Genomic DNA, 12,698 nt, shown 5'->3' with positions numbered 1-12,698 from the left:
AACGTTCACACCCAAGCACACACACAGTCACATACACACACAGTCGGATACACACACAGTCACATACACACTAACGTTCACACCCAAGCACACACACAGTCACATACACACACAGTCACATATGAACACATTCACATTCACACAGTCACATACGCACACAGTCACATACGCACACAGTCACATTCACACACACATTCACACCCAAGCACACACACAGTCACATACACACACAGTCACATTCACACACACATTCACACCCAAGCACACACACAGTCACATACACACACAGTCACATACACACTAACGTTCACACCCAAGCACACACACAGTCACAAACACACACAGTCACATACACACACAGTCACATACACACACAGTCACATACGCACACAGTCACATACGCACAAAGTCACCAACGCACACAGTCACATACGCACACAGTCACATACACACACACAGTCGGATACACACACAGTCACATACACACACAGTCACATACACACTAACGTTCACACCCAAGCACACACACAGTCACATACACACAGTCACATACACACAGTCACATACACACACAGTCACATACGCACACAGTCACATACGCACACAGTCACATACGCACACAGTCACATACGCACAAAGTCACCAACGCACACAGTCGCACACACACACACACACACACACACACACACACACACACACACACACACACACACACACACACACACACACACACACACACACACACACACACACACACACACACACACACACAGGTGTTATTGAGGTTTCTATGCTTTGTCAGAATCACCTCTGTCCAATCAGAGAAGAGATATTAGAACTGAGTTTAAACATATGCACACACACCCCTCCCTCCTCTACCCGGCACACTCTGTTCTAGCCAGCCCTCCTTCTCCATCCTCTGTGCCTCAGCCCTGTCCATCCATCCCTCTCTCCCTGACCTGGAAGTGAACCTGAAGAGAGGACACTAGTGTCACTGTGACCTCTAGTCACCTCCAGGACCTGACTCCATTGGCCCAATCACCTCCCATTAAAACCAGATCACAGAATAGCACTATTCACACATACATACAGTACATACAGTACACCCTCACACACACATACAGTACACACACACACACACACACATACAGTACACATACAGTACACACACACACACACACACACACACACACACACACACACACACACACACACACACACACACACACACACACACACACACACACACAGTAGATGGTTGATGGTAGATGGCTGATGGTAGATACTGTGGATGTATGGTCAACTACAGTGGGGCAAAAAAGTATTTAGTCAGCCAAAAATGAGTTCTTCCACTTAAAAAGATGAGAGAGGCCTGTAATTTTCACCATAGGTACACTTCAGCTATGACAGACAAAATGAGGAAAAACATCTAGAAAAACCCATTGTAGGATTTTTAATGTATTTATTTGCAAATTATGGTGGAAAATAAGTAATTAGTCACCTACAAACAAGCAAGATTTCTAGCTCTCACAGACCTGTAACTTCTTCTTTAAGAGGCTCCTCTGTCCTCCATTTGTTACCTGTATTAATGGCACCTGTTTGAACTTGTTATCAGTATAAAAGACACCTGTCCACAACCTCAAACAGTCACACTACAAACTCCACTATGGCCAAGACCAAAGGGCTGTCAAAGGACACCAGAAACAAAATTGTAGACCTGCACCAGGCTGGGAAGACTGAATCTGCAATAGGTAAGCAGCTTGGTTTGAAGAAATCAACTGTGGGAGCAATTATTAGGAAATGGAAGACATACAAGACTGATAATCTCCCTCGATCTGGGGCTCCACGCAAGATCTCACCCCGTGGGGTCAAAATGATCACAAGAACGGTGAGCAACAATCCCAGAACCACATGGGGGGACCTAGTGAATGACCTGCAGAGAGCTGGGACCAAAGTAACAAAGCCTACCATCAGTAACACACTACGCCACCTCATTTGGATGATCCAGCAGAAGATTGGGAGAATGTCATATGGTCAGATGAAACCAAAATATAACTTTTTTGTAAAAACTCAACTCGTCGTGTTTGTAGGACAAAGAACACCATACCTACTGTGAAGCATGGGGGTAAAAACATCATGATTTGGGACTGTTTTTCTGCAAAGGGACCAGGACGACTGATCCGTGTAAAGGAAAGAATGAATGGGGCCAAGTATTGTGAGACTTTGAGTGAAAACCTCCTTCCATCAGCAAGGGCATTGAAGATGAAACGTGGCTGGGTCTTTCAGCATGACAATGACCCCAAACACACCACCCGGGCAACGAAGGAGTGGCTTCATAAGAAGCATTTCAAGGTCTCCAGATCTCAACCCCATAGAAAATCTCCAAAACAGCTCCAAAACATCACTGCTCTAGAGGAGATCTGCATGGAGGAATGGGCCAAAATACCAGCAACAGTGTGTGAAAACCTTGTGAAGACTTATAGAAAACGTTTGACCTCTGTCAAGGGTATATAACAAAGTATTGAGATAAACTTTTGTTATTGACCAAATACTTATTTTCCACCATAATTTGCAAATAAATTCATAACAATTCCTACAATGTGATTTTCTGGGTTTTCTTTTCTCAATTTGTCTGTCATAGTTGAAGTGTACCTATGATGAGAATTACAGGCCTCTCTCGTCTTTTTAAGTGGGAGAACTTGCACAATTGGTGGCTGACTAAATACTTTTTTGCTGTATATGGAGGAAGAAGGGGGGGAGGAGATAGATTTCCAAACTCAAAGCTTGTTCTGAAACGGTCATTGTTTCACCCAATGTTCCCCTAACTTCCCAGGGCACGAATGACCTAACTTCAATCTGTCTCTGACTCTCTGTCTCTGAGTGTGTGTGTGTGTGTGTGTGTGTGTGTGTGTGTGTGTGTGTGTGTGTGTGTGTGTGTGTGTGTGTGTGTGTGTGTGTGTGTGTGTGTGTGTACGTCAATTATGCTGACTGTGTTTTAGTCTGAAATGTGAGTCACTCTCTTTTTCCTTCCTTATTTTCGTTTACAGTTGAGTGGCACTCCAAGAGGAAATGGCACTTCAGTGGCAGTGAGCTTCACTTTTCTCTCCCTCGGTCCCCCCTTTCTCTCCCTCCCTCTCTCTTTCATTCTCTCTCTTTCTCTTTCACCCCCTGCACAGTGGGCTGGCAGAGACCCAGGCTTCTGCAGCAGGTGGAATGTCAGAGAGAAAAGGGGGGAGATAGAGAGAATGAAATGAAGGGGGTAATATAAAACAGAGGGAGGGATAGAGGTACTGGTGAACACTTAGTGATCAAGCCTACATTCAAAATAATAGACTAAGGGGAAAAAATAAAGGAACGCGAGGGAGACACCTGGTTCTCGTCAGACACACACAAACACACATGCACACACACACACACACACACACACACACACACACACACACACACACACACACACACACACACACACACACACACACACACACACACACACACACATGCATGTGAATAAGCGCACACAGAGGGCTTTGAGTTTTGGGAGGGATTTGTCTGGTGATGTTTGTAACCTGTTATGCACAATTTAACATACAGTCCTTTGGAATCAACCTCCTCCCTCTCCCTCCCTCCTCTCACCCCTCAGAGAAAATGGGAGCATCATGCTGTCTCTCGAGAGGTCGTCTGGTCAGGGGTAGAAAGTGATAGAGCAAGAAAGAGAGAGAGAAAGAGAGAATTTTAAGTGAAGAACACTTAATAGATTGAGAGAGAAAAAAACAACATGCAGGAATCCTGGCTTTGTGAGAGAGGCTGGGGGCTCCACTTGTGTTCACTCCTGGTTCTTCCTCTCATACGCGCTCTCTTTCTTTCTCTCTCGCGCTTTTCTTTCTGGGTACGGGGTACAGCTTGAGTTGTTCCATCTCCCTCTGGTCTCGGGGTGGGGAGGCAGGACTTCCCCCCTCTCCTATGTCCTCTCTCTTTTCTCTCGTTCTGTTCTTTCTGGAGAGGCAGACAGGGCACATTCCTCAGGGAGGCCCAGGCGCCCTTTTCTGACACGTCTCAGAAATACACCCCTCCCTACATGCCCCCACCCCCTCTCCCTCTATCCCACAGCCCTCCCTCCCTCCACCATTCCCCCATCCATCTCTCTCACCCTCTTACCCACTCCCCTTATGTTACATCTACCTGCCTGTAGGAACTCTCTCGCTCTCTTTCTCACACACCCTACACTTTCACTACTCTCACTACCTAGGGCTGGGTGGTATACAGTATTTCACAACACTGACTTTACAAAACATTAGCAACACCTTCCTAATATTGTGTTGTACCCCCTTTTGCCCTTAGAACAGACTTAATTTGTCGGTGCATGGGCTACAAGGTGCCCGAAAGCGTTCCATAGGGATGCTGGTCCATGTTGACGCCAATGCTTCCCACAATTGAGTCAGGTTGGCTGGATGTCCTTTGGGTGGTGGACCATTCTGGATACACACAGGAAAATGTTGAGTGTCAAAAACCCAGCAACGTTGCAGTTCTTGACACACTGAAACCGGTGCGCCTGGCACCTACTACCATACCCCGTTCAAAGGCACTTCAATCTTTTGTCTTGCCAATTCACCCTCTGAATTGCACACATACACAATCCATGTCTCAAGGCTTAAAAATCCTTCTTTCACCTGGATTTACTTGGTGAGTCTATGTCATGGAAAGAGCAGGTGTTCCTGATGTTTTGTACACTCGGTGTAGATACCGGTATTTATGGACCAGTTTGGGTTTTTACTGTACCTTTTATAACGGTATTTCAATGTTTGGTTTGTTAATGTGATACACTTCTGCCATTTGTAACGTCCGGTTTTTTTCTCTCTCTCCGCTCTCTCTCTTTCTTCATGCCACTTTCCACACAGACCACCTCCCCTGTCACTCAAAGAGCGCTGTTGTTGTTGCTCCACCATTTTCTATTTCACCTTTATTTAACCAGGGAGGCCAGTTGAGAACAAGTTCTCATTTACAACTGCCACCTGGCCAAGATAAAGCATAGCAGTGTGACACAAACAACAACACAGAGTTACACATGGAGTAAACAAAAGTACAGTCAATAACACAATACAAAAGTCTATATACAGTGTGTGAAAATGAGGTAATATTAGGGAGGTAAGGCAATAAATAGGCTGTAGTGGCGAAGTAATTAAAATTGAGAAATTAAACACCGGAGTGATAGGTGTGCAGAAGATGAATGTGCAAGGAGAGATACTGGGGTGCAAAGGAGAAAAAAATGATGGGGATGAGGTAGTTGGATGGGCTATTTACAGATGGGCTATGTACAGGTGCAATGATCGTCAAGCTGCTTTGACAGCTGATACTTAAAAGTTAGTGAGGGAGATATGAGCCTCCAGCTTCAGTGATTTTTGCAATTCGTTCCAGTCATTGGCAGCAGAGAACTGGAAGGAAAGGCAGCCAAAGGAGGAATTGGCATTGGGGGTGACCAGTGAAATATACCTTCTGGAGCGTGAGCTACGGATGGGTGCTGCTATGGTGACCAGTTTGCTCCGATAAGGGGGGACTTTACCTAGCAGCGACTTGTAGATGATCAGGAGCCAGTGGATTTGGTGACAAGTATGAAGTGAGGGCCAGCCAATGAGAGCATACAGGTCGCAGTGGTGGGTAGTAAATGGGGCTTTGGTGACAAAATGGATGGCACTGTGATAGACTGCATCCAATTTGCTGAGTAGAGTGGAGGCTATTTTGTAAATTACATTGCCAAAGTCAAGGATCAGTAGTATAGTCAGCTTTACGAGGGTATGTATGGCAGCATGAGTGAAGGATGCTTTGTTGCGAAATAGGAAGCTGATTCTAGATGTAATTTTGGATTGGAGATGCTTAATGTGAGTCTGGAAGGAGAGATTAGAGTCTAACCAGACACCTAGGTATTTGTAGTTGTCCACATACTGTCCACAAGTCAGAACCGTCCAGAGTAGTGATGCTGGACGGGTGGGCAGATGCAGGCAGCGATCGGTTGAAGACAATGCATTTAGTTCTACTTGCATTTAAGATCAGTTGGAGGCCACGGAAGGAGAGTTGTATGGCATTGAAGCTCATCTGGAGGTTAGTTAACACAGTGTCCAAAGAAAGGCCAGAAGTATACAGAATGGTGTAGTCTGCGTAGAGGTGGATCAGAAAATCACCAGCAGCAAGAGCGACATCATTGATGTCTACAGAGAAAAGAATCGGCCCGAGAATTTAACCCTGTGGCACCCCCATAGAGACTGCCAGAGGTCCGGACAACAGGCCCTCCGATTTGACACACTGAACTCTGTCTGAGAAGTAGTTGGTGAACCAGACAAGGCAGTTATTTGAGTCTGCCGATAAGAATGTGGTGATTGACAGAGTCGAAAGCGTTAGCCAGGTCGATGAATATTATTAGTATTGTCTTCGGTGGCGGTTATGATATGATATTGTTTAGGACCTTGAGCGTGGCTGAGGTGCACCCATGACCAGCTCGGAAACCAGATTGCATAGAGGAGAAGGTACGGTGGGATCTGGTCGGTGATCTGTTTGTTAACTTGGCTTTCGAAGACCTTAGAAAGGCAAGGTAGGATAGATATGGCTCTATAACAGTTTGGGTTTAGAGTGTCTCCCCTTTGAAGAGGGGGGTGACCGTGGCAGCTTTCCAATCTTTGGGGGATCTCAGACGATACGAAAGAGAGGTTGAACAGGCTCGTAATAGGGGTTGCAACCATTTCGGCAGATCATTTTAGAAAGAGAGGGTCTAGATTGTCTAGCCTGGCTGATTTGAAGGGGTCCAGATTTTGCAACTCTTTCAGAACATCAGCTATCTGGATTTGGGTGAAGGAGAAATGGGGGAGGTTTGGGTGGTATGCTGTGGGGGTGCAGGGCTGTTTTACCTGGCATGGTAAAAATGCCAGGTAAAAATGCTTACTGAAATTCTCAATTATTGTGGATTTATCGGTGGTGACAGTGTTTCCTAGCCACAGTGCAGTGGGCAGTTGGGGGGGGTGCTCTTATTCTCTATGGACTTTACAGTCCCAGAATTTTGGGGAGTTTGTGCTACAGGATGCCAATTTTTGTTTGAAAAAGCTAGCCTTAGCCTTCCTAACTGCCTGAGTATATGGTTTCCTATATTCCCTGAAAAGTTGCATATTGCGGGGGCTATGCCACAGGATGTTTTTGTGCTGGTCAAGGGCAGTCAGGTCTGGAGTGAACCAAGGGCTATATCTGTTCCTGGTACTACATTTTTTGAATGGGGCATGCTTATTAAAGATGGTGAGAAAGGCCCTTTTAAAGAATAACCAGGCATCCTCTACTGACGGAATGAGGTCAATATCCTTCCAGGATACCCGGGTCAGGTCGATTAGAAAGGCCTGCTCACAGAAGTGTTTTAGAGAGCGTTTGACAGTGATGAGGGGTGGTAGGTTTGACCGCAGACCCATTACAGACGCAGGCAATGAGGCAGTGATTGCTGAGATCCTGAAGACAGCGGAGGTGTATTTGGAGGGCAGGTTGGTTAGGATGATATCTATGAGGGTGCCCGTGTTTACAGATTTGGGGTTGTACCTGGTAGGTTCATTGATCATTTGTGTGAGATTGAGGACATCTAGCTTAGATAGTAGGACGGCCGGAGTGTTACGCATGTCCCAGTTTAGGTCACCTAACAGTACGAGCTCTGAAGATAGATGGGGGCAATCAATTCACATATGGTGTCGGGGGCACAGCAGGGGGTTGAGGGGGGTCTATAACAAGCAGCAACAGTGAGAGACTTGTTTCTGGAAAGGTGGATTTTTAAAAGTAGAAGCTAGAATTATTTGGGTACAGACCTGGATAGTAAGACAGAACTCTGCACGCTATCTCTGCAGTAGATTGCAACTCCGCCCCCTTTAGCAGTTCTATCTTGTCGGGAAATGTTATAGTTAGGGGATGGAAATGTCAGGATTTTTCGTGGCCTTCCTAAACCAGGATTCCTACACAGCTAGGACATCCGGATTGGCACAGTGTGCTAAAGCAGTGAATAAAACAAACATAGGGAGGAGGCTTCTAATGTTAACATGCATGAAACCAAGGCTTTTACGGTTACAGAAGTTAAAAAATGAGAGCGCCTGGGGAATGGGAGTGGAGCTAGGCGCTGCAGGGCCTGGGTTAACCTCTACATCACCAGAGGAACAGAGGAGGAGTAGGATAAGGGTACGGCTAAAGACTATGAGAACTGGTCGTCTAGTGCCATCGGAACAGAGAGTAAAAGAAGTGGAAGAATAGATTCAAGGCTAAATGTACAGACAAGGGTTTGGTAGGATGTAAATACAGTGGAGGTAAACCTAGGCATTGAGTGACGATGAGAGAGGTTTTGTCTCTAGAGACACCATTTAAACCAGGTGAGGTCACCGCATGTGTGGGAGGTGTTTGTGCAACAGTATCTTCTAAATCAAAGAGGAATAGGCGATGCATGAATATGTTAGCTACATGAAGTAGCTAAGAGAAAACATTTAATGTAGTCAAAGATTATAGGGTACCCTAGGAAACACTGACCAACACTTTGGTTCCTACCCTGTCACAATAACTCCTCCCTGGCTTTCTGAGTTCGTTGTCATGTCAAACACTGTATTCAAAGTGCCCACTATTATAATCTAACTATAGAATTTGAATAATCATTATATTTCCATGATTTCTACACAAGCCGCAAGTCAAATAGTAATTGCAATATTTGGTTAAAAATAAGGCATATTTCTTTTGCCTATATTGTGCAGTCCTAAATTGCAGTCTGAAAATGATCAAATTAGTGCATGAAATGCATTTTATTTTTGAAAATGCTGAAAATAATTTTGGGTTTAAGTTTAATTGAACAGTATAAAACAATCAGAATAGAGAAAGACACATTGAAATGACTTAGAATGTACAGTGTATGTGTTGCCATCATAGGGTCATGAATAACTCATAAAGCAAAATGAAAGCACACTTTTATAATTGAAAAACCAAACACCATCAAATACCATCATTCAATACCATCATATTTTGGCCATATCGCCCAGCCCTATCAATACCCTTCCCTGACTTTACCCTGCGACCTGCTGCTCTGACCAAAAAGAGAGAGAGAGAGAGGAGAGAGAAGAGAGAGGCCGTGGAGGGGTTTGACGGCTGGAGATGGCTGTGATTTTTCCCAGGCTCCCAAGGGGCCCGGGGAGAGACAGCATTGTATTCTGACAACGCCACCTGTGACGAGCACTGTGTGTGTGTGTCTCATGATTTTACATGTGGAATATCACACAATTTCACATGTGTAGTTTCATGTTATCAAATTAACTTCATGTAACATAACATGATCACATGAAAACACACACACTTCACATGTGATCACGTGAAATTCATGTGGTTTTTCTGTAAGGGGTGTGTTTGCATGTGCATGTGTGTGTGTGTGTGTGTGTGTGTGTGTGTGTGTGTGTGTGTGTGTGTGTGTGTGTGTGTGTGTGTGTGTGTGTGTGTGTGTGTGTGTGTGTGTGTAAAGAGGCTCAGTGGTTCCTCTCTGTTTCAGTGCGTCTAAACAGGGTGTTTAACCACCTACACTGCTCTGTACTTCAGGCGGATAAGGAGAATAGAGGAGGTTAGGAGAAAAAGGGAAAGAGAGAGAGACAGGGGGAGAAAACGGGTATTTAAGGTATAGCTGTGATATCAAAGGACCATGCAATGCTTACTGGCACAGAACTCAGATCTGGGCTGGAGAGTGGGGAGAGGGGGGTATTGAGTGGTGATGACAGGAGAACACAAATACACAGATCACTGTTCTACTCTTCATGGAGCGAAAGAGAAGGAGAGAGAGAGAGACAGACAGATGTAAATATCTCTATTAGATACACAGTAGAGATTCTGACTAGACCGACTGTAACTCCAGGAACTAGAGGAACGGTTGAGATTCTCTTCCGTCAAGCAGAGAGGGTGCGAGTGAGGAAGAGAGGGAGAGGAAGAGAGGGAAAGAGAGAGAGAGAGGGAGAGAGGAAGAGAGGGAAGGAGAGAGACAGAGAGGAAGAGAGGGAAGAGAGGGAATGAGAGAGGAAGAGGAAAGAGAGAGACAGAGGGAATGAGAGAGGAAGAGAGGAAAGAGAGAGACAGAGGGAATGAGAGAGGAAGAGAGGGAAAGAGAGACAGAGAGAGAGAGAGAGAGGAAGAGAGGGAAGGAGAGAGACAGGGAATGAGAGAGGAAGAGAGGGAAAGAGAGAGACAGGGAATGAGAGAGGAAGAGAGGGAAAGAGAGAGACAGAGAGAGAGTGAGAGAGAGAGGAAGAGAGGGAAGGAGAGAGGAAGAGAGGAAAGAGAGATACAGAGGGAATGAGAGAGGAAGAGAGGAAAGAGAGAGACAGAGGGGATGAGAGAGAGAGTGAGAGAGGAAGAGAGGGAAAGATAGAAAGCGAGAGGGTGGTATGTTTGAGGTTGGTAAGGCATATAAGGGAGGAAATAACCACTGCATACACACACAGACACACACTAAGACACGCAGGTGCAACAACACAGAAAAAAAGAGACGGGCCCACAGAATAAAGAGCTACTTGTTTGAGGTACGGTTGAGGGTTTGTATCCAGTGCTGGAGGTTTCAGAGGAAACAGAGGGAGGATGCAGTCAGAAAACCAGGGAGGAGGGAGAAGGTAGAAAGAGAAAAGATAAGAGTGGAGAAGTAGAAGTTCTCTTCATTTACATAATCCACCCTCATTATAACCACTATAGTTACTCTGCTGCTCTTTTCATATAGGGGCCTCAACTCAAATAATGTTATCCTGTTTATAGGCCTATCTACAGTATGTGCGTGTGTGCGTGTGTGTGATGTCACTAGTCTGGCAGTATAGAGAGCCAGGGGATCTGGGATAACGGGAAACAAATGTGGGTTTTCAGCCAAGGAACTCCAGGAATCACGGAAATTCTATCTGATACAGTGGCTAGGGGAGGGGAAACACTGACGCACCAGGGGGAACTAAAACAGCGCAACACCAAACACATCACGCTATTGTGTCACCAGCTTTGAAATAAAACACACACATACACAAGCTTGTCCACACAAACCCACACCAATAAATACAGTGTTTTTCAGTTATCAAATGCAAACACACACACACACGCACACACAGACACACACACACCTTAATGAAACAAGTCGTTTCTCCAGTGGAGAGAGTGAAAATGAAGTGAAGATGATGCAATTTGTCACATAGTTAAAAGCTTCCAGGGATCTGACTGCAATAAGATGGACGTACGTTTTATTTGCCATCTATGTGTCAGCACGTCTTCTCAACATATTGGGAGAATCAGAATTACATCATGTAAACGACTGTACATAGTGCTTCTAAACAATAATAATATATGTTGCACATCTGTTGGGTGTTAGACAACTACTCAAACACACACAGGCGCACAAGCACAAACAACTGAGCATGAAGTGCACACACACACACACCTGTTGCTGCTGGAGGTGCAGTAGGTCCACTGGGCTGATCTCCCCATTGTTGTCTCCGTTGGACCCGCCTTCTCTCCCTCCCCCGCCATCCAATTGGCTGCTGAGGTTGCTGACTCCGTTCTGATTGGAGGTCGTAGTTCGAATGGTCTCAGAGGCTGATTCCACCATCATCACGTGGCACCTGGGAGCGAGGGAGGAGAAAGAAAGACAAACAGAGATTAGGTGACGGTGAACGAATGCAGCCATGGGTCAACGAACAACAGAGAGAGAGAGAGAGAGAGAGAGAGAGAGAGAAAGAAAGTCGATAGAGAGAGAGAGAGAGAGGACAGTGTTGCTCACACACAGATTTGACTGGAGGGCCAGGGGTGAGGGGATGGGGGTGAGTGAGAAGGTGATATATGTGTGAAGAGGGACCAAAGGTAAGGGGGGAGGAGAGGGCTTAAGAGGACAAGGGAGGAGGGAAGGAAGAGGGCAGCCTGAGGTTTGGCCTGTAGGACTAATGTCAGGGAGGGGCTGCAGGGAGGGGAGGTGCTTCAGTGTGATTTGAGGTTGTCAGCTGATGTTCCGGTGAACCAATACAGTGTGTCCTTTTCACCACATACTCATGACTAATCAACACGTACACAGCCTTTTGTTTTTCCACATATATTCTATTAGCAGCACCCCCAGCGATCTCACCTGCTCTTGTCTTGGAGAAAAATAAAACATTCATTCTCTCCGAAGGCAGGTGGAACACACATACAGACACACAGGGTTTCTCACACAACGGGCGGAATGCCTCCATATGGAATGTTGTGCCCCCCTGGCAGAAGCAAACACAGAGAAAGTTTATTTCTAAAACTGGTTGCAGAAATCAGAGATTGGGCTCATCATTAACAGGTTCACAGGCCCAGCTCATCTGAAGATTGTTGTGTTTTCCAAACGTCTCTCTTGTTCCTTCACTTTCTCTCTGTTTCTGCCTCTCCTTCCCACTCTCCCAGGCTCACGCTTTCTCTTAACGATGGCAAATGCATCCCCGCTCCCTGAGTTAGCGAGCTTTGTATTTTCAAAAACAACAACAAACTCAGGAGGGGCGCGTTTTGTTGTGTTTGTCGAAGGAGAGCGTTCTAATTAGAGGGACCCTAAGAACACGCATCAAACATCCTCCCCTCAAAGACAACCCTACTCTGCGCACACACACACACACACACACACACACACACACACACACACACACACACACACACACACACACACACACACACACACACACACACACACA

General features: G+C 45.7%; 1 protein-coding gene across 7 annotated transcripts in view; it reads right to left on the bottom strand.

The window, feature by feature from the left end:
* foxp4 (forkhead box P4) overlaps window positions 1-12,698 on the bottom strand; it is a 211,449-nt gene that overhangs the window by 115,547 nt on the left and 83,204 nt on the right. For all 7 annotated transcript variants that reach the window (XM_052473433.1, XM_052473431.1, XM_052473437.1 and 4 more), the window contains exon 2: window positions 11,438-11,618. In XM_052473433.1, the coding sequence (XP_052329393.1) occupies window positions 11,438-11,608 (171 nt within the window). In that variant the 5' untranslated portion in view covers window positions 11,609-11,618. The remainder of the gene's footprint in view (window positions 1-11,437; window positions 11,619-12,698) is intronic.

This window comes from Oncorhynchus keta, chromosome 21 (genome assembly GCF_023373465.1).
Source record: "Oncorhynchus keta strain PuntledgeMale-10-30-2019 chromosome 21, Oket_V2, whole genome shotgun sequence".
NCBI lineage: Eukaryota > Metazoa > Chordata > Actinopteri > Salmoniformes > Salmonidae > Oncorhynchus > Oncorhynchus keta.
This window is presented reverse-complemented; position numbering and strand designations above follow the sequence as displayed.